The sequence below is a fragment of the Durio zibethinus genome, chromosome 2 (assembly GCF_047325235.1).
Source record: "Durio zibethinus cultivar Kanyao isolate XHJ-2024 chromosome 2, ASM4732523v1, whole genome shotgun sequence".
Classification (NCBI taxonomy): Eukaryota; Viridiplantae; Streptophyta; class Magnoliopsida; order Malvales; family Malvaceae; genus Durio; species Durio zibethinus.
In genome coordinates, this window is record NC_143163.1 from 39,759,516 (window position 1) to 39,780,742 (window position 21,227).

A 21,227-nucleotide genomic window follows, 5' to 3' on the forward strand; every position below is an offset into this window, starting at 1 on the left:
AGGTTGAGAGAGTAAATTAAGGTAGTAAACCTCCACGATCCTCCTAAATGACAAAATTATGGCTAGTAAAGAATCACTGTTTAACGAATATATATATATATATATATATATATACATATATATATGATTCTGTATGGTCCCACTGCCATCCACTTTAATTCCCACTCAGTCAAAATCTTCATGTTGTCCAAGAGGTAATTACATCTGGTAGCAGTTTCGTCATTTTCCGGCGAACCCTGACCACCCCCGCACCTTTAAGCTTTCGAGTGGAGGAAGCATAGGATATAAGTGCAAAGGATATTTTAGAATGTGCTGTCAAGGCACATCAATAATATATTCCCTTTCCTCTCCATATATAACGATTTCCAGGGCTTCCAGTAAACACTCACTGGGCTATTCACATATTCGCCTACCACTTTCTTTCCTCTCACAACATTTGCTTCACCTATACCTACAAGAGAGAAAGATGGTCAAGTTCTCTAAGCAGTTTGAAGGGCAGCTTGTTCCCGAATGGAAGGAAGCTTTTGTTGATTATTGGCAACTCAAAAAGGACCTCAAGAAAATACATCTCCATAATGATAATAACACAGCCCCCAAGACTCAAACCACTTCTTTAGCCAATAACCTCTTATCTTCTATAGGGATGTTCTCTTTATTCGGTGGCCAGCGTAGAGACCATGGTGTTATTCAAGTACTCTTTCCCTCCCTCTCTCTTCTCAAATGATGTTTCTTTTTTTCATTTTAATGCTATTAATTAACGTGGCGTTTCGATGTGGACAGGTTCACAAGAAACTCGCTGCTTCCGCTAGCAAAGGAGATTTGTATGAGACAGAATTGCTAGAGCAGTTTGCTGATACTGATGCCGCCAAAGAATTTTTTGCATGTTTGGACATGCAACTTAACAAAGTGAACCAATTTTATAAAACAAAGGAGAAAGAGTTCCTGGAAAGAGGAGAGTCTTTGAAGAAACAAATGGAGATTCTGATTGAGCTCAAAACTATTCTCCAGCAAAAGCGCAAAGGAGCTTCAGCCCAGGAGGACTCCAAGGAGGACGCTTCCATTTCTTGCACTATCTCATGTGGTATACTAATCATCATCCTGTCTATTTCAATGCAATTGACATGCGAAAACAAATTACCAATACTATATTTCAACTTTGACCTGTCAGTCTCATCCATCCCACGTAACTTAATACACGCAGATATTAGTTTCACATATGTTTTCATGAATCCTGTATGTTTCGTAAGGTTTGCTAGAATGTATTGAGAGGACAATTGAAAAAACAAATGAAAAAGAGGGAGGGGGTAAAAGAACAAGAAAAATCTTCAAGTCCTATAATTTCTTAGGATCCCATTTGCAAAAATGATCTGCAATAAATGAGTCATTTTAGACACTACTTAACCAATAAAAAAGTAGGGTATTTGTCATTGAATTCATGACCTACATTACCAAGATATTAAACTTGTCTCTGTTTTCCTTTTATGCAGAGGAATCTGTTAAGGACAGAACAGAACAAGAACAAGAACAATTGCAAGACAGCTACACAGATGAATTGGAAAGGAATGATGTGTCCTTTTCAGACTCTCCAAGGTCAGATGAGATTGGAAAACCAATGGGAATGAAAAGAGAGGATGGAAAATTAACAACACTTTCAGGTCGAGTTTTCAGTTGCCAGGGAAAGAACTTAAGAATAAACATTCCTCTGACAACACCATCTCGTACCTTCTCAGCCATCAGTTACTTAGTTCGGGACGATTTATTCAACCAGTCTTCAAAGAAATGTGGGCCTGAAGGGAGTAAGCTGCATATCAACAAGTCAAAGTTGCTTCATGCGGAGAAGATGATAAAAGGAGCTTTAATAGAGCTGTATAAAGGATTGGGTTATCTCAAAACTTACAGGTATCATCAACAGATACTCCTATTATAATAATGAATTCAAAATTAGAACGAGAGCCTTACCCCCTTTTTTTTTTGTTTTGGCTGTGATTGTGATTTTTCAGGCACTTGAACATGCTTGCTTTTATAAAAATTCTGAAGAAGTTTGACAAAGTAAGTAAATATAGAACTTTTTAGAGTCTTTGCAGACATTCCATTTCGATTTACATAAATAACTGAAGATGAATTCTCTTGTCTCCAAATGGAATTTCAGGTTACTGGAAAACAAGTTCTTCCCATTTATCTTAAAGTTGTTGAGAGTTCCTATTTCGACAGCTCAGACAAGGTAAAGAACTGAAGTTGAAAAACTACCTAGTAAAAATATTAGGTGCCTATCAGGCATAGGTCTGTCAAGGAAAATATTTCCATGGATGTTTGATGTTTGCCACTGGGCATTTATTAATCTGATTATTTGCCGACAATTTTAAGTGGCTATTGATCCTGTAGCGTGTGTCTCAAAAGCATATCTAAGATTTATGTAAAATGAAACATAGATATGCTTGTCTGATATGTATCAGCACAACTTTGTACACCTGCTTATTAGTTTCACAAAATGACAGGTAATGAACTTAGCAGATGAAGTTGAGGATCTCTTTATCAAACATTTTGCTGATGAAGATCGCAGAAAGGGTATGAAATATCTTAGACCACAACAGCGTAAAGAATCACATGCTGTAACCTTCTTCATTGGTGAGTTCCTTGCAACTTTTGCAAAACTAGGATTAACAGCAAATAAAGTTTTTCTCTAGAAAGGGAAAGCATCAAATAAAACTTTAAAAATGATATTTTCATTGGTGGAAAGCTTTCCAGCATGATCACTTTGAGAAATAATAGGTTTTAGAGAAGCAAAAGCATGGACCCATTAGGGCACCAGATCTAAAATGCAGTGTCAAGTTCACTTTTTTGGGTGGACGAAAAAGCATAGTTTCATGCTTCATGGATTATTGAATCTTTAAACGAGACAGTCCTTTAAAACCTGCAGCAAGCACTATTCAGTTTCCAGTGTGCCGTACCTATGTATTTTGCACTTGGACACGACCAAATCTGGGACTGATCTCTATGATCATGTTATACACAACAGCAAGTTCCCAAAATATTTCATAAAACATTATTAAATTTTCCACTATTTTATCCAGAAATCCGTAAGGTTTCTACATCCGTTTTGCATGTTTAAAGTGAAGATCCAACATTAATAACTGCCCTTCGTTGTGCATAATGCAAGACTGAAATCTAGATTATATCTAGTATATATTTCCATTATATCATACTAATCCGCACAAACACCTATTGAACAATTCTTTTATACTTGACGTCTGTATTTTTTACTTTTAATGAAACATTTCTTTTCCTAGTTTAGCAAGGCTGAATTTGAATTAAACTAATTTGCTTAAAATTTAAACATACTCAGGACTCTTTACTGGTTGTTTCATTGCCCTCCTTGCGGGATACATCATTATGGCTCATCTCACTGGAATGTACAGAAGAAAACCAGATTCAATCTATATGGAAACAGCCTACCCTGTACTTAGGCAAGTAGTGATTTCCATTCTGGGTAACATATTTTAAGATATAAAGTTCTTATCCTCTCATAATGTGCACGGCAGCAACTCATCCGATTAATACTCTCTTTCTGCAGCATGTTCAGTCTGTTGTTCCTACACTTCTTTTTGTATGGTTGCAACATTTTCATGTGGAGAAAAGCTCGTATCAATTATAGCTTCATCTTTGAGCTAGCTCCAACCAAGGAGCTTAAGTACAGAGATGTGTTCTTAATCTGTACCACTTCAATGACAGCTGTTGTGGGAATCATGTTTGTTCACTTGTCACTAATTACAAAAGGGTATTCACACACCCAGGTTCAAGCAATCCCAGGTCTCCTGTTATTGGTAAATTTCCAATCTTGTGGCACTTCTTTGGATGCCAATATGATGGACTGGTCATGTTGCAGAAGTTTTTAACTTTGTCGTCTATGTGCAGATCTTCTTATTATTGCTAGTCTGCCCTTTCAATATCTTCTACCAATCAAGTCGTTATCGTTTCCTTTGCATGATAAGGAACATAATTTTATCTCCTCTCTACAAGGTACTTTCTTATTAGGGTGTTGTAACCAAAAGTTTTCAAGTTGGAGAAATCTGAAAATCTTACACTTGTGGCCAGGACAAAACCAATTTCCTAATAAATTACAATTATTTGTTTGCAGGTTGTCATGTTGGATTTCTTCATGGCAGATCAACTTTGTAGTCAGGTTGGTTTAACTGCTAATTAAGTTGCAAGTACCCTTTTCTGTGAAAGGATAGAGAATCCTGATTAGTAGATGATCAGATGCCTAAAATCTGATATAATCACTTGTTTTCGAACTGAAGGTACCAATGCTTAGGAACCTGGAGTATGTGGCTTGTTATTACATAACTGGAAGCTACAAAACTCAAGACTACGGATACTGCATGAGAGCCAAGCATTACAGAGATCTTGCTTATGCAGTGTCCTTCTTACCCTATTACTGGAGAGCTATGCAGGTAAATTTTTGCTCCCCAGAACTTGGTAATACCAAGTTTTCCTTTTCCATATAGTTAATTTATTTTGGTTGGATGTAATCTTTTGAAATTAATCTCTTCTGACAAAAAAAAATGCCTTTTGACTCCTTGCAGTGTGCTAGGCGGTGGTTTGATGAAGGACAGACAAGTCACCTTGTCAATCTAGGTAAATATGTTTCAGCAATGTTGGCAGCAGGGGCCAAAGTGGCCTATGAGAAAGAAAGGAGTATCGGATGGTTGTGTCTTGTAGTGGTCATGTCAAGTGCTGCAACAGTGTACCAATTGTATTGGGACTTTGTAAAGGACTGGGGTTTGCTTCAATTGAATTCCAAGAACCCTTGGCTAAGGAATGAACTAATGCTTCGGCGAAAGTTCATTTACTACTTCTCAATGGTATATGTTATGGCCTCCTCTCACTCTCTCCCTTTCTAGAAGAAAACTAATACCCCTTTAGAGCCATTGGTAATGAGTACAAATGGTGTACGAGCTAATCTATCATATTTAGTTGTGATTAGACAAGCTAACAACCAACTTGTCCATTTTGGATGAGTAAGAATTCAAGATAAGTCACAAGGAGGAGAACAAACATATTCTTCAATAAATACTGATAATGCCATTTCACAAACAAAAGTAAGATTCTTAGTCTTACTCATAGTAGAAAACATGAACAAAAAAAAAAAAAAAAGAAACAGATATTGCAGTCTTTTGATTGAAGAAATGGACACTGTCAGAAATTAAAATACACATTAGGAACACTGCTCATTATCTTTTTGAGCACAAGTACAGATTATCTAAAAAAATGGAGCCTCTTTGAACAAAATTTTGCATGACATGCAGGGATTGAACCTTATCCTCAGGCTTGTTTGGCTGCAAACGGTTCTTCATTCAAGTTTTGAGCATGTTGATTACAGAGTAACTGGGCTGTTTTTGGCGGCACTTGAAGTCATTAGAAGAGGATTGTGGAATTTCTACAGGTAAACAACTGATTGTTCTTTGATATTTCCTGAATATTTGCTACTGCAGCCGTTGGTTCCCATCAACATGCGTACTTGCTTTGAAGTTTGAACAGAACTTATCAACTTCTCAAGCTCTAATGAACATACCTTCCAATGGTCCAGGTTGGAGAATGAGCATCTAAACAATGCTGGCAAGTTCAGGGCAGTCAAGACAGTACCACTTCCCTTTCATGAAGTAGACGATGAAGACTGATGCCCCATTGGAAACGGTTGCTCTTTTAGAATATGATTCGGGTCAACAGTATTCTTTTATCAGCAGAAGTTTTCCAGGTGGAACCATGTTGTTCTTATTCAAATTGATCAACAAGACATCAACTTTATTGTTCCAATGATAATGGAAAACAGTTTATACTTGTATACAAATTCTTCAACAAGCAATAGAAATTGATGCAAGTCACTCTGTGTTATCAACTTGTTAGCATCTTCTTACATTAAACATGATCATATATGATTGCTCTTGTATTTTCTCTTCAGAACCTAAGAGCTTGGCAAAACTCTTAATCAGGGGCATGTTTAATCATTAAAGTGCTACATAACAGAGTTGTCAGTTGAGGTCGTGTGTGAAGTGAATATCAAAATACGCCTTTGATGTTGAATTTTTTTCGTTGGATACTCACATTAATCGGAATATGATAAAGTGGACAAGCCATTTCTGGTTAGTCAGTAGTATATCCAATACAATATCCTTCACAGCAGACAGTAACATATTCACTTGACATTAAACCATTAATATCAACGTAAATTGTAAACCACTAAAGCCCCCCGAGCCAGAGCCCATATCTTAATTCCTCAACCCTCGTACCATTTCTAAGCGCATCTGAAACGTGGGTAAGATAAAGCTAATTCAACCTTACTGAGTCCAACTCCAACAGCTAAACAATACAATGGCTTCAACAACATGCGGTATCTTCTTCTCCTTCTCTCTTTCGTTTCCAAAACTTACCTCTCACTCTCTCAATCACAAACCCATCATTTCCCTTCCATTTCCCAACTCCTTCAACCCAATTTCCAGGTAATCCTTTCTGGGTTTTTCTTTCTCTACCCGTGTCTGAATTTTTCTGTTTCACTTTCAAATTTCACTAATTTTTACGTTGCTTTACCTTTTCTTTTATTCTTTTTGCAGCCTGAAACTTGCACATGCGTCAGTGGTGCCACCCAAGCGAGTTTATCGGGTTTTGGCTTCTGATTCTACAATGGACCCACATGAAGATATGGGGAGTTCGAACGCGGTATGATAAATCTGCTTTTTCTGTAGTCAAATTTTGAGCTTCCTTGTTCATCCTAGTCTTTTCTTACTCTCTCTAAATATCTTGGAAATATGTTGCTCTTCCTCATGTGAATTTCGATCGGTAGACAAATTTCAGAAAGATAATATGTTTTGGACAATGAGTCTGAAGCGAGGAGAATTATCCCAAAGATGCTTCTTTTGAAAAGAGGGTACGGTTTAAACGATTAAGTTTGGAGTGGAGAGAATGTAGAAGAAGAGAGTTCTATTGATTTACCTTTACTACGACTATCACACTTCTTATGTGTGTGTTTGTGCGTGTGTGCGTGCGCGCGCGTACACACGCACACACACACATATATACATATATAGGGAAACTAATCAATCCATGTGATGATTCCATGCTTAATCATCACAATCCCCTTGTGAAAATTCAATGTGGTTTCCTTTCTTCAGCTACAGTCTTCATTCTGGCCAGAAAAAAACTATAGTCTTCATTCTCTTCAATACTTACGGCATCTGGTTTGATTATAATTTACAATTCAAGTTAGCAGAAGATCAGATTGTGCACATGAGAGGTTCGAGATGTTTGGATACAACTTCATAATTAAGAGAGTTTAAATATGCAGATTTAGGAAGACAATATGTAAAATTCCCTCTTTTTCAAAAACAATTCTTGGAATATTTGCAAAAGTTGAGAGTGTGCAATCGTGTGTGACAAAAGAGGAGTGTTATGTTTTCTAGTGGACTTTAAAATTCAAGAAAGCATGTTGTGCTAGTATTCTCCTTGCAGCTGAGTTGGGATGTGGTGATGGTGCTGTACATTATACTGCTAGAGATCAAGCAAAATATAATATCCTGTTAATTGTTCATAAATGTTTTCCATGTTATGCATGATCTTTGTGCAGGATTCAACTATTGACATAAAACTGCCAAGAAGAAGTTTATTAGTCCAGTTCACTTGTGGGGAATGTGGCGAAAGAACAGAGAGGCTCATAAACCGTCTGGCCTATGAACGGGGACTTGTTTATGTACAGGTAGTTTTTTTTCCTTTATCTTTTTGTTCTCTTTTTCTTATCAGGAAAGATTCTTGTTGTATGTTTCTGGATGATTAAAAGGATTTCTAAATATCCATCCAATTGAATTGTTTGACTAGGACTTTCTGTGGCTCATGTTGGTGTTTATAAATATATTTATGACAAAAAATGTAGACATGTATCAGTGTTAGGTTTGTCTACAGCATACATGAATTGGTTTTTTCTTACATCTTGTAAAGGATTAACCCAGCACTTTCTGTGGGGAACCCTTTGGATTGCAACTGTCAAAATTATCAGCATAACTTAAATTTAGAAGACAGAGGCCTTCCTATAGTGATATAAAGCATGGCAACATGAAAATCATATTTGATCTGGTCCACTCTGATTTTCTAGATTCTATCTATTCCCATAAAAGATATAGAATTGAATATTAACCTGAATGTGTGGTCAAATTTTCATTATTCTCCATTTCAATATTAAGCTTTCAGTTTTGTAGTGGTTCATTTGTTTCCAATTTATACTCTAGTATAATACTGATTCCTATTATGGTGTTTTGTGTGTTTGACATGCCATTATTTCATCCCATAATCGTTTTATTCTGTAACATTGACTATTAGCAACACCTGATTTCTACTAGACCAAAGCTGTTACATACCTCATTGGAGTTAGGCAAGATTTGACAATTTACATTGTCCTGCATTAACCTTTGAGTTTGCCAGCCCTGTGTGTAGAAAACAAAGTTGAGGTTTGACATTATGCTATATTTATCTAATCTTGATGTTGAATGCAGCAACATGTTAACTGCTGCATTCATTTTTTTGAATGTGTAAAATGAGTGTCTAACTTTTATCTAGAAACCCCTATAAGTGATTTTAAGATTTGCTTCTTGAAAACAAAGTCTTTGTTGGTTGATTTTTTTTTTTTTTCAAAAAAAAAAAAAAAAAAAACCAGAAGCAAATAACAAAAGTATCAACCAAATAGAGCCATAGCTTTTTTGTTTAAGCACTTTTAGAGCATAGCAATAATTGTATCTGTCTGCAGAAGAATTACTTATTATTCTTTAAATTAAGAAAAATGCTTTTGACCTGACCAAAAGAAAGTGCTTATCAGTGTGCAGGTTGTCTCCACTATCACAAATTAGCTGACAATCTTGGCCTTGTGGTTGAGTATGACTTGAGGGATGAAATGTAAAGACAGATCAAGTACAAACAGCAACAATGATGTAGGTAGTCCACATTTTTTCCTCCTAGATGGTTTCATCATGACAATTATGATTCAAATTAATCTTCATTCTCATCAACCATGTAATAATAGGATAAGAAATGCAAAAATGCTACCAATATTTTGGTTCTTCAGCTTTGGTCTTATTCATGTCTATTTCTATTAATTTTTCAAATTTATCTTAATATTTGTGATACAAATGAAATAATATTCTCTGTTAGGTATGACAGAGAAAAACGAAATGAGAAAATGAAAAGTAAAGAAAATTATGACAAGTAATCACGCCTCATTTTATAAATTCCTAGAAACTATAGCCTGTAATAGTGATAAAAATGGCAATAGTTAATCCTGTCCTTGCCCACAAAGACTTTCCTCCTGCTAGGAACAATGAATCTCCTCCATTCTGTAAGTCATAAAAAAAAAAAAAGTAATGATTAGTCTCCTATGTTGTAAAAACCCCAATGCATCCAATTTCTTTTTTGCTATAAATAAGAGGAAAAGTAATTTTATTTGTTGATAGAACGCATTACCAAATTGAGACTTGGTGATGGTGCTGGCGTTGTGTCATCTGTAGTTGGTACTGTAGGCGGTGCTGGAGGGCTTGGAACTGTTGGTGCTGGAGCTGGTGCATGGTGCCTCCTGTGCCTGTGCCTTCTCCTTCTCCTGTGCTTGCTGGGAGCTGGTGCTGGAGCTGGTGGCAAAATAATGGGTGCAGCTGCTGGTGGCAACTTTGCTGGTGCCGGTGCTGATGGTGCTTGGGCTGGTGCTGGAGATACTGGTGGTGGTGATGCCAGTGGTGGTGGAACTGCTGGTGGTTGCACTGGAGCTGTGGTTGGAGGAGTTTGAGGCGGCTGTGGTGGTGGAATTTGAGGAGGTGGGACTGTTGGGCTTGTAGCTGGTGCAACTTTTGGCGCTGGGGTTGTTGCAGGTGGGGGCGTAGTTGCAGGTGGCTGCGCTGGTGCGGTTGGTGTGGTGGAAGGTGGAGGTGTTGTGGTTGAAGGTGGGGGTGTTGTGGAAGGAGGAGGTGTCGATGTTGAAGGTGGAGGTGTGGTGGTGGTTGGGGTAGTGGAAGGTGAGGCGACTGGTGCTTGTGCATTTATAATGGCCAGTTGAAAGCTGAGACAAGCTAGAATGAGAGCCCAAGACATTGAAGCCATATTGTTTGAGATGGGAATTGCAGTGGAGAATAGGCTGTAATATATAAACAGAGAGGAATGAGAGTTTTGGAAGTTGGTAAAATGTCGGAGGGAGAAACGTAGTGTTCATTTGAGTGTTACGTCTCTTCTAATATTGAGTTGGCCTCATGATTAATTGGAAAAGTTTGCATAGCAGGCTGGCACCTTGGTTGGCCGTTGTTTTGGACTTGAAATTCTTTCTTACTAATATCGCCTAATCGCCATTCTTATGACACAATAACTACTAACTAGGCTTTCCGGTTCTCTTGAGGCCTGAGGGATATAGATTATGTTTTGCTTCATAAATGACAATTATCTTGGTTGGAAGCAGTCATCTGCTGCTCGAAAGGGCTGGTTTAGTTCTTTTTATTTACTCGTTTCTTTGAACAGCAAATTTTTCTGATATATTTTTATGATGATGATGATTGTGAGATATCAGGGTTAGCTAAGAAATGGAGTGAAATGAGAGGGAAAGGACGCAAATGGCAAAATTAGCAAACCTGTACCTACCATTGGTGGACCTCGAACCTAAACACTGGTCAGAAGTCCCCATCAAGTTTAAGGAGATAAGCAAGCCAAGAAAACTTTCTTTTGGTATCTCCTTTTATTTTATTTTATTTTGTAAATATTTTACTCGGTTGTGTTAGTGAATCAATGTCTGTTTAAGAAAGGCTTTTGAGAGGCATTGAGATTGATTTCAGAGTGCCTCATCTCAATATAAAATGATGCAACAGCCAATTGAGCCATTTTGGTGTTGATGCAAACACATTATCCTCCACCAGACAGGCTGCCAATTTCGAACTCATTGCAAATTGCAATTCCTTGAAGATAAAAGTACTAAAGTCACTATCAAATCTCCATAAATGCCAAAGACTAGGAACTGTGAAATATATAGGGATCGGAGTAATACCCAAAAATCTGTTTTGGTTAAACTCTTCAGGGATCTCTTTACTTTCTCCCTTACTATTACAAATTGCAATCAAAGCAAATCATTAATTTAACCTTTTTTTGGGGGAACGGGAGGGGGGGTTTGTAAAGCCTTGATGACACATCAACTCTTCGAAACCCTCGTATCTTCCATGTTCATGCAGCAAAGAGCACCAAATCTCCATAAATCCACACTATTACTAAATTTGATTTGCAGGAATTTAGAATTACGGTTTTTAAAATACTTTATGGAACCTAAAAAAGAGTTTGTCGTTTTCCTACAGTTTCTTACAAGCAGAACATCACATGGAAGATGTCGTGCATCTTGGTAAAGATTTTTGATGGATGGCTTGTTATGGGAAGACAAGACGGTGATGGGGCCTGCTCGGCTTTCTTTTCCTTGTTCTTTCTCCTAAGCTGGAAAAACTGTTGCATTATGTCTGCACATTCTGTTGCCAATATCCCCCGTCTGATTGTCATTTTTGGGTGGAATGGATGAACTGGAGCTGCTGGCTTGTCTGTCAGTTCTGAGCCATTTCCTCCTCTCCTATCAGGGAAAAGTCTGCAAATACAGGGGAATTGCCTCAGAAAAGTTCCACTTCTATTTCTTTAGTAGGCCGAAATATAAAGACCAAATGCTATAATCAGCAGATTTTCGTTTTTCTCTTCTTTTTTTTTTTAAAATTTTTTTGGCAAGAATGTCGCAATTGTTAAATCAGGGAAAGTAGAGATTCAGATTTTTTTTTTTTTTTGGGTACTAGTAGAAATTCTTACTATATAACAGCTTTATATGTGACAGTGACACTGCCATTCCCAGGTTGAAATGTGGCGTCTTCATATTCTACTGACATGAAACATATTTCAGGGCATCAAAACTGACAAGTGAACTCTACTCCACTCATAGGCCAAACAAAACAAAAAGAAAACTCTACTCCACTCAGCATGCAACTATATTAATGATAAGGCAGAATTATATTCATTTTTGTAGGAGGTTACATAGCTCATGCTCCAAAGTCCAAACAGTCAGTCAGTCAGTATTCCAACTGAAGACAAATGAAACATCTAGTTTTAAGGCATTCCCAACAATGAAGCATTCAAAGAACAAGAGCTCAGATGGAAAAAACGAGTAAAATCTTACAGTATTCCAAAAGTCACTGGGACCAGTAACAGGTAAAGAATTTATTGTTATACCTAATCCAGCTGCCATCTGCTCCTAGAAGCTTATTGGGAGCTCCCCACACAAGAGTGTCGATTCTGGCCTGGAGTATTGCTCCAGCACACATAGGACATGGTTCAAGTGTAACATAAAGTGTTGTATCCTACAGGAACAAAAGATTTAGTTACAAAAATGCGCCACCAAATGGCTTGACTCAGGACTTAGGAGAATCAATAATTTCTGATAGAATACATGGATAAGAGGAGAGATACATGAAAGAAAATTATGATGTTTCAGATTCTTTGATAGTGCTGTTCATTAACTGCTACCATATTTATGTTTACAAAATTAAGATTCCAAGCATTCAATATATCAAGATGAGGAAATTAACAAGCTGATAACGAAGTCATCATGATGATAACCAATGAAGAAAGTCCCAGGAAATACAAATTATAACCAATGAAACATCACTTTCCTAAAGAAACAATCTAATATTAGAAGCTGTTTAAATGACTACATCTGCGCAGTTGCTGAATCTTTCTATCAAATAGTCTTCTTTACTAGAATAACTGTCAATAGAACCATTACAAAAAGATGATATCTGTTCTGGGAATGAGAATTTATTCTTATGAAAGATCATGATCAGACTTAAAAGACTGTTAAAATATTTAGGGAAATTATATTCACTTATCAAGCAAACGTTCATGATACATCATCATTTTGATATAAAATTTAATGCATCCTTAGGAAATAGTAGCAGGTATTGATGGGCAAGTTAATCAAACCTTCCAGCTATAACTACAAAGCCAACACTCTTTTAGACAATTAGGTCCATCACAAGTGAGGAGACAGCATTGCTAATTACTTCACTTCAAGAGAAATGAGCAGGCACAAGCATTTTACTTGTGACCTTCTCATTTGTCAAATGAACCATATTTGAGCATATCATCCATATTATCAGAGAAATTTAGGTGCACATATCTTTTAGATGTTTTCCCAGTAAATTGCCCGGCTAGTGGTGAAACTAGAATTTTTGAGGAACCGCATCTTTAGACACGTTGAGATCCCCCTCCATAAAAAGGTTAATAGAATTAAGAACAGAAAAGAAGACATAGTACCACAAGCCTCCATGAACGTAGTGAGCTCGAAGCTTCTCGTATGCAGATCATTTCTGCATGGGCAGTTGAATCCCGTAATTCCTCTACCCTGAAATATAAATCATCGAATAAAAAATGTTAAGAAATAATAACCAAGAAATCAAACAACAAGCATGCCAGTTTTTCAAACTCACAAGTTGCATCCACGGGCAATTATCTTCCCATGCTGCACTAGTACAGCTCCAACAGGCACCTCCCAAGAATCAGCAGCTTTCTTGGCTTCCAGCAGCGCTTCTCTCATAAACAGTTCATCAATTTTTCGCTGCTCACGCTCAAGTGCATATGCTTCTTCCCATTCATCAAATCTATCTCTTGGGACTTGCTTGGTCCGTTGAAGCTTTCTTTGTTTCAATTCCCCATCCTTACCCTGAGACCCTGATGCTTCAGTTAATCTTGCACCAAAAGGCTGTTCCATCACCCTTATTGAACCACTTCCATGGATTTCGATTTTATCAGTTTCTGCAATCTCTTCTACAACAGGAGAAGTTCTTATGCCTCTGGCTGGTAATGGTAGAGATGACTGTACTACCTCCTTGCCTGAAGAGGCTACCTGAATGTTACTCCCATCATGTTTTTCCTTCTGTGAAGTCAATGAAATAACTTCTGATGCAGACATGGTTTCTAATATATTTGAAGATGGTGAAATGTTCCCTTCAAGGTGTCCTATTTTGTCAGTTGACCTCATTGAGTCAGAAACATCTCCTTCACCTTCAGTCCCTTGTCCCAACTGAGACATGACCTCCAAAGCTATACTGCTTCTTTCCCTTCTCAGATTTTCTTCACTGTTTTCATCCAGTTCCCGACCAGAAAACCACGTCTCACTACCAACAGACTCATTTGGTGAAATCCTTCCTCCGGATCTTGCAGCAGAGCTAGGGGTCTGAGCATGTGAACCCCATCGTAATCGAATGATATCTCCCATAAGGCTCCACAAGGACCCGCCACTTCTCTTTATGACAGCATGCCCTGATGTGGAAGTCCCCTGTGGGATTTCCGCTCCAGGCGGTCCCTGAACAGATGGCTCTGTTACATCCCACATTTCATTGGAGGGTCCCTTTTCTCCAGAGCCCTTCGCTGACTGCCTCGAGTCATGCTTTTTCATCTTTGACTCTTCCTTGCCATATTGACCAGAAATGTTTGGCCCATGCTTATCAACTTCATATGCCAAATTAAAGTCAGAACTTCTCTTCTCCTGTTGGACCTCAGAAGTTAAGACATCATGCCTTACCTTCTCAACAAACTCCCCAACAAACTGCAAGGATGATTCCTCTAATCGTTGACCAGAACCCTGAGAATCTTCATGGGTAATCAAGTTTAAAGACTCCCCACAGGTCTCACTCCTTTCTCTTGCAAATGGTTTGTGGTGTGCGAATGTAGTCCTTCCTCTTGAATGCATAGATGATGTAGCAAAGCCACTTTCTGAAGTTTCAACGGAAGCCTCCTGAGTGGAAATCCTAGTCATTGAGTCATTGTGCAGGAAACCTCCAGCTATCACTTGAGACTGGGAAGGCATCAAAACTGCCTCTGTGCCTCTCTTTTCTGATTCCACTAAATCAACATAAGACTGTTGTTCTTGTGCTTCTGAAACCAAACTCAAAGATGCTTGAGAATTAGAGCCCTCCTCAGCTTTTTCCCAAGAACTCGATACACTAGTAGGTTTCCCGTTCTCTTTTCTTGATCTGGTTTGCTCAACTCTACCACTAGTTTCATTATGTCTTTTGCTTCTCTCACTAGTCAGACCCAAACCTGAAGTGAAATTACTATCATGTTCAATCAATCTTTTTCCATAACTTGTTTGAGAATCAGTAACCATCTCAATATTCTCAGCATGAACAACAGATATATTTGTAACAGCTTGCAATCCTTTCCTGGATTCAATTCTCTGACGAGGTTTTTGATCCTTTGGAACGCATTGCTTCTTTGTTTCTGGATAAGAAGTGAAACTTAAACTTGAAGTATCATCCTGTTTCTTCTTTTGTGTTTCAGACTGCAATGTTGAGGTCTTCTTGTTCTTGGCTTCATTAATTTCACTTAAGTGTTCTGATTTTCTTCTCAATTCCAATTTTTCACTGATCCTTTCACCTCTTTTCTGGTGTTGCTTTCTTGTCTGCTGAAATGAACTCTGAGCCACGGTTGTATCTTCTTCCAAGATCTTCATTCTAGATTCTGACCGACTCTGAACTAGAGTTGTATCTTCTTCCTCAATCTTCATTCTAGATTCAGACAGCCTCTGCAAAGTAGAAATTCTTTCAGCACTGTCTTGGATTTCTGACACTTTCACATTTGCTTCTCCGCCTGTGAATTGCTTCTTTTGAGAAGTTGCCCCAGCATCACTAACATCGATCATTGATACTTCTCTAACATCCTGACTTTGCCTTCTAGATTCAGACTGCCCAATAACTTGATTATTTGTCTGAGTAGGCCACTTTCTTATTTCCCAGTCATTGTGATCAAGTTGCTCTTGGGAATTAGATCTTTTCACATAGTCACTTCCATCATTCTTCACCCTTATTGAATATTCTTGTGAGGATTTTGCTAAAGATTGTATTTCCTCAGCGGATACTCCAGCCAGCTTCTTCTCTGATTTCTTTCTCAAACCCCAACCAACACTATTCCCTCCAGCATTATCCCTCTTGAAGCCTACTGCCACTTGTCCCTCAGTTCCGCTATTCTCATTTCCTATTGATTCCATCACATGACCACTTAACGATTCTTCCACAAATTGCTCCTCCTGTTCTGGGAGTTCAGTATCCTTCTCTAAGTCCCCTGAAGATGACAATGAGTAATAAGATGAACAGCTAGAACTCTTTGTCCTTCCCCTACGATTCTCGGCTCTCAAAGTTGACTCTCTCTCTGCATTCTTTATACTCTTTTCCCTTGACTCAATACTGATGGACTCATATTCATCCTTAGAATCACTCTCCAACAAACGTGACCCAACATTTTTATTCTTCTCCTTACAGCGTTCATATACATGGCTCCCTCTTTCCTCCACTTGCACTCTTTTCTTTTTTCCATTGTTGCATTCATTACCAAAGTTTCTTGTCTTCTCCCCTTGTTCACTTTTCTTCTTCTGGCTGTAGCACTTACTATCATAATTCTTTCTGTTCTCCACTTCCACTGTCTTATATGAACTCTTATTTCTTTCTCCAGTACCTAAACACACCCCATCCACTTCCTCACTCAACAAGCTGATGATGGCCTCAGCGGCATCTATTCCACCTAATGAATACCTAGCACTATTTTCCTCGGAAACCAAGCATCTAAACCTCCCCTTGGTTTTCCTCGCAAACATACTGGCAGTTGAAACCTCAAAAGCAACAAGATCAAGACAACAACCTGGAAAGCGCAAAACGCAGCGGTTTCCAGCAGGCAATATGAGCCTCCTAGAAGGTGAGCATCGAACAATGGCAGATTGCCCTAATCCATATAAAAAGCGAGGGGTAATGGGTAGTCTATCGGGGGCATTGGCCAATGTAGCACAGCAACAACAACAAGATGAGCAACATGAAGAACAAGGGATTGATGATGGAGAGGTTTTCTCAAGTGAGGAATTCAACAAGTTGGAAGAATAGTCGTTGAATGAAAATGAAAAAGAACCATTACTCCTAAGCGACAACACACTTGAACTAAAAATATAAGAGTTGTACATGTCTCTTTGATATCAAGCTTAGGCTTTTAAGTTTTACCTTGATGGAAGTGGTGGGCTGTGGTGTGCCTTTTGTAGCTGCCAGAATTCAGACCAAATCTGCATCCATTTCAGGCATGTGTAGATCAGATTCTCTTCATCACTTATATTAAGATAAGGAAACAAAAATAATAATAATAATAATAATAATAATAATTTTTTTCGATTATAAAGATTTGATATTCGGACCGAAACGGACTAAAAGTCTCGAACTGATGCAGGATGGTGATGATGATGACGATAAGAGTTAGTGGGGCAAAATCATTGCGTCGTTTGCTATTATAAATTCTCCTTATTTTATACCAAAACTAATGTGTGTCTCTGTGGGCTCTGCTCGTTATATCCTCTCCACTACCACCTGGTCCTGACTGGTTCTGACCAGACCAGTCACCAGTATTTTACTGGTGAGTTGGGCTTTAATAACAGTCAATTCAGACTTCAAAACTTTGGGCTCTTTCATAACTTTGACTCGATTGGGCTGCCTGCATCCGAAGCCATATTTATCTCCTTATATTCTTGTAGCATATTCTAAAGATATTCTCACACATGGTTACTAACATAAAACCTGTTGAGCTTTCAGTATAAATGATAACCAAAAGTCAAGTTGACGGACAGAGAGAAGAATGATTCATAATGTAATAAAATTTCTTATAAAATAATTATTTATATATTTATATCATTTTTTCATAAAATAATTAGTAATTAATTGTATATCTATAAGATTAGAACATTCAACCCCTTTTGTTTAAAAATAATAATAATACTAATGCAGTTGAAGACTGAGGTTGGTTAAGCCTAGGACAACCCTTAATGATATATGGACCAACCAGGATGAATCACGCCTAACTACAAACTCTAAGATAGTATTTGATATCTTTATTAAATATTAAAAAATTATAGTGATTTTTTATATCAAACCAATATAAAAATAATGGATTATAAGCATTGACATTTAGATCTCAAATTTATTAGATGTCTTTTTTTAATGACGGTTATATGAACTAAATTAACTAAACTTCATATTCAGAATTGTAGTGATTTATTTACTAAAGTAATTGTCTCAAAAAAATTACAAAAATAATTCAATCACAAAGATGAGTTTATTAATGGTTAATGATTGACTCAATATTGTGTTGTTTGTGATAGTACATTGAATGTTTGATATAAATCATTTGTCATCCGATTAAAATTACAATACTTGGAATCACAAATAAAAGATCAACGAGTATAAAATGTTTAAATAACCTTGTCATAGTAATTAACAGTTTAAAGGAACACATCAAATTTCAACTATATATATAACTATTGAAAGAATATTTTATTACTTTGAATATTTAACTTAATAGTTAGTGCATATATTCTCTTCAATGTTTTAAAATCTTCTTAATTTTACTCTTTTGGATGAGATAGATCACCTTCGAGTTACTTATTTGATTCTCCTTAATGTTCTAAAATCTTTGATATGTAAATTAAATTAGAAATGAATATTTTTATAAAAAATGTGATTTAATAAAGATGAATAATGATAATGGATCCATATTTGAGTTTTTACGGATGATACATTAATTAATACCAGACGCTATGAGATTCGATAAGTACCATATAATACATATCTTAATTAAATTCGAAAATGAATTGTTGCGATAATTTTATTAATGTATAGTTAGAATATTTTGAAAATATAATGAAGAATGAATTTTAATCTATTAAATATAATGTATTAATCGGTTGAATAAAAAATTATTAATTTTTTTGTCCACAATAAATTAGTGATTAAGAAGCTATAAAATAGCATTGGAAATGTTACAAATTAAGAAAGTCAATTGGAGAAACTTTCAATATAGGTCATGCGAATGTTCATGTATAAAAAATAACTTATGTTTTAATTTTACACCATGATATTCGGATGCATGACTTAATGACATTAGAATGTTACATCTGAAAAATCTTTTAGTATAAAATTATACTAAGAATTTGAATGTTATGGTTTGAAAAAATGTTTTTAATCAAAATTACATAAGGGGATTCAAATGTAGTTCCAAGGACATTCAAATGCCGTAGTCCAATATTGACAGCTTTTGTTGTAACGACCAATTATGTTTCAAATGAGTTGTAACCTTTTCAAGAAATGTCCTTTGACAAGTAAAAAGGTTGCAAGTTGTAGTTATTAAGTTCTAAAATATATGAATCCAATGAAAAAAAACAAATTAGTTGAACAAAACAACACAATTGAATAATTAAAATTCTAGATCAAATTCTCTATAAATTAAGATGTCAAAAATTTTTTTAAGTGATGAATGAGAAACAACAGTTAAAACCTTTTTCTATTTCTTCCCTCTCGTTTTCAAGTTAAGAGCAAATCTCCTAGGCATTGTTTTGTTGCATAAAATCTTGATTAGAAAAGATATTTCTCTTTCATTAAAGATGTTTAATGATTTGATTTTATTAGTGTAAATTATCGTATAAAAATTCATTATATCTTAAGACTAATCGATCTAATCCATATTGCATACTGCAATTAATGAATTAAAATAAACGTAAAGAACTCAAAAAACAATCTATGCATTCTAGAAGAGTGGTAGGTAGATGTTGATATGGTGCTGATTTTCTCTCCACTAGACCCAAATTCTAAAGCCAATAAGTGAGTCAGCGTTACGAGATGATACAAATTAATTAGGTTGCTTCATGGCTTGCATTGTATTTTGCCTTTAACATTATTAACTAATTAACTTACTAACTACCCTATCCAAGTAATGTAACATGACAACACAGCTGCATGGCATTTGGTACATTTTAACCGCAACATCAGATTTGATAAAGGCTATATCGCACAATAAACATCCATCCCAGCACACAGATTTAAATTTACGTAACCTTCATCAAATTTTTTTTTTTTTTTGAGAAATGAAGATATTCATGTGTACCATGTATTCATGTCTACATTGCCTGCAATTGCAAAGCTACAATTAATAAATAAAAAGAAATGGTAGGTTTTTTCAACAAGATAAAATTTTTTATGAAATTACAAATTATAATCATAATAAAATATTTCATCAATATATAAAAAATTTATTGAATATCAAACAAAAAAAAATCAACAAATTAAAAATAATTAAATAAATCTAATATAAAATTAAATCAAATTCATACACAATAAAACTTAAATATAAAATTTCAAAAATTTAAAAATTTTCCTTAAAATTAAACTAACACCTCGTTATAAAAAGAGTTTACAGTAAACAAGCGGATGGATGGATCGAAATTGGAAGGGGCTAACAACTTCTCTCGCCCACTATACATGTATTATATATATTCAAATAACATTGATGAAATTGCTACTACTATTAATTAATTAATTAATTACTATGACATATGAGGTGAGGGCAGTTTTAATTTCAAAAAATGGGACTGCAAGTCTTTCCTTAGCCTTTGCCATTTTTTTTGGGTTTCGTTTTTAGTCTTCAGAATGCGACAGCTGCTCTATTTTCTCACGCCATGTGCTCGATTCGGATCCAACTTTGTTGCACTCCATCGTGTCGATAATGATGATGTCAACACAATTGGTTTCCCCGTTTTTTGCTGTACAAATCAAAGCTACATGTAAATGTCAATGTCAAACTTTCTTTTCTCCAACCGCCAATCTGGACCTCTTCCCCCCTTGTCTTGAAAATTTTGGCAAAAATTAACTGCACATAAAAATCTAAAATAATAAATGAACAGGCATTTTAATCGGACAAATCAAAATGTTGGTGTTGGCTTTCCTTTCGCGACTAGTATATTTAAGAAAAAGATGGATTTGGAATTTTCCATTACATTATTATCATATTTTTATTTCATAAATTTATTTTTTTCTTAAAATTTTAATAATTTATATATTATGTGAATGTGTGAAATGACTGAATATATATATATTTTAAAGTTAGGGAATAAAAATAATTAATAATATTAATATTAGTATTAGTGCTAGAAATAGCATAAAAAAAGTAAACTATGAAACCTTTTATTTGGATGGCCTTCAAGAAGAAACTTCTTATAAAGAAAGAAAACCAAAAAAGGAAACCAAATCGGTCACCATTGGCAGTCGTGAATATGTAAAAGCTGAAGAAGAAGGCTGTTTCTTTTTATTATTTTAATCTCCAATTTGTGATTCACAATT

The 21,227-nt window shown here is 36.1% G+C and overlaps 4 protein-coding genes across 8 annotated transcripts; 2 read left to right on the plus strand and 2 right to left on the minus strand.

The window, feature by feature from the left end:
• The first annotated feature begins 322 nt into the window (after window positions 1-322).
• PHO1;H1 (EXS (ERD1/XPR1/SYG1) family protein) lies at window positions 323-5,896 on the plus strand. The gene is made up of 14 exons (XM_022921284.2): window positions 323-691; window positions 781-1,081; window positions 1,488-1,899; window positions 2,001-2,049; window positions 2,150-2,221; window positions 2,496-2,625; window positions 3,344-3,464; window positions 3,572-3,821; window positions 3,913-4,017; window positions 4,136-4,180; window positions 4,299-4,451; window positions 4,584-4,862; window positions 5,307-5,443; window positions 5,588-5,896. The coding sequence occupies exons 1-14, from the start codon at window positions 467-469 to the stop codon at window positions 5,676-5,678; spliced, it is 2,370 nt and encodes a 789-aa protein (XP_022777019.2). The 5' UTR covers window positions 323-466; the 3' UTR covers window positions 5,679-5,896.
• Window positions 5,897-6,238: 342 nt separating this feature from the next.
• LOC111318424 (Zim17-type zinc finger protein) lies at window positions 6,239-10,738 on the plus strand. Of its 2 annotated transcripts, XM_022921286.2 has the most exons (5): window positions 6,239-6,497; window positions 6,609-6,714; window positions 7,619-7,747; window positions 8,858-8,969; window positions 10,583-10,738. In XM_022921286.2, the coding sequence occupies exons 1-4, from the start codon at window positions 6,370-6,372 to the stop codon at window positions 8,936-8,938; spliced, it is 444 nt and encodes a 147-aa protein (XP_022777021.1). In that variant the 5' UTR covers window positions 6,239-6,369; the 3' UTR covers window positions 8,939-8,969; window positions 10,583-10,738. The 2 variants fall into 2 exon arrangements, with proteins under 2 accessions (XP_022777021.1, XP_089613267.1); XM_089757141.1 differs by lacking the exon at window positions 10,583-10,738 and having other exon boundaries at window positions 8,858-9,102.
• Window positions 9,071-10,524, minus strand: AGP19 (arabinogalactan protein 19). The gene is made up of 2 exons (XM_022921285.2): window positions 9,499-10,524; window positions 9,071-9,371 (listed from the first exon to the last, which is right to left on the minus strand). Exons 1-2 carry the CDS (start codon window positions 10,123-10,125, stop codon window positions 9,270-9,272), a joined length of 729 nt encoding a protein of 242 aa, XP_022777020.2. The 5' UTR covers window positions 10,126-10,524; the 3' UTR covers window positions 9,071-9,269.
• A 512-nt stretch (window positions 10,739-11,250) lies between the features above and the next one.
• Window positions 11,251-17,375, minus strand: TADA (tRNA arginine adenosine deaminase). Of its 4 annotated transcripts, XR_002693647.2 has the most exons (6): window positions 17,261-17,375; window positions 13,518-17,131; window positions 13,345-13,432; window positions 12,262-12,389; window positions 11,845-11,911; window positions 11,493-11,632 (listed from the first exon to the last, which is right to left on the minus strand). XR_002693647.2 is itself a non-coding variant. In XM_022921282.2 (5 exons), the coding sequence occupies exons 2-5, from the start codon at window positions 17,033-17,035 to the stop codon at window positions 11,359-11,361; spliced, it is 4,008 nt and encodes a 1,335-aa protein (XP_022777017.2). In that variant the 5' UTR covers window positions 17,036-17,131; window positions 17,261-17,375; the 3' UTR covers window positions 11,251-11,358. The 4 variants fall into 4 exon arrangements, 3 of the variants coding, with proteins under 3 accessions (XP_022777017.2, XP_089613251.1, XP_089613246.1); XM_022921282.2 differs by lacking the exon at window positions 11,845-11,911 and having other exon boundaries at window positions 11,251-11,632; XM_089757125.1 differs by lacking the exons at window positions 11,845-11,911; window positions 17,261-17,375 and having other exon boundaries at window positions 11,251-11,632; window positions 13,518-16,803; window positions 17,073-17,150.
• Between the last annotated feature and the right edge of the window lie 3,852 nt (window positions 17,376-21,227).

Excerpts from the sequence above, each read along its gene's own strand:
- TADA (XM_022921282.2), bottom strand. The coding sequence starts at position 17,035 with ATGTACAACTCTTATATTTTTAGTTCAAGTGTGTTGTCGCTTAGGAGT. Across the intron at positions 12,390-13,344 it reads TACGTTCATGGAGGCTTGTG|GATACAACACTTTATGTTAC; the intron begins GTACTATGTCTT and ends TTGTTCCTGTAG. Across the intron at positions 11,633-12,261 it reads GCAGATGGCAGCTGGATTAG|ACTTTTCCCTGATAGGAGAG; the intron begins GTATAACAATAA and ends CTGTATTTGCAG.
- LOC111318424 (XM_022921286.2), top strand. The coding sequence starts at position 6,370 with ATGGCTTCAACAACATGCGGTATCTTCTTCTCCTTCTCTCTTTCGTTT. Across the intron at positions 6,498-6,608 it reads TCCTTCAACCCAATTTCCAG|CCTGAAACTTGCACATGCGT; the intron begins GTAATCCTTTCT and ends TTCTTTTTGCAG. Across the intron at positions 6,715-7,618 it reads ATATGGGGAGTTCGAACGCG|GATTCAACTATTGACATAAA; the intron begins GTATGATAAATC and ends ATCTTTGTGCAG.
- AGP19 (XM_022921285.2), bottom strand. The coding sequence starts at position 10,125 with ATGGCTTCAATGTCTTGGGCTCTCATTCTAGCTTGTCTCAGCTTTCAA. Across the intron at positions 9,372-9,498 it reads CATCACCAAGTCTCAATTTG|AATGGAGGAGATTCATTGTT; the intron begins GTAATGCGTTCT and ends TATGACTTACAG.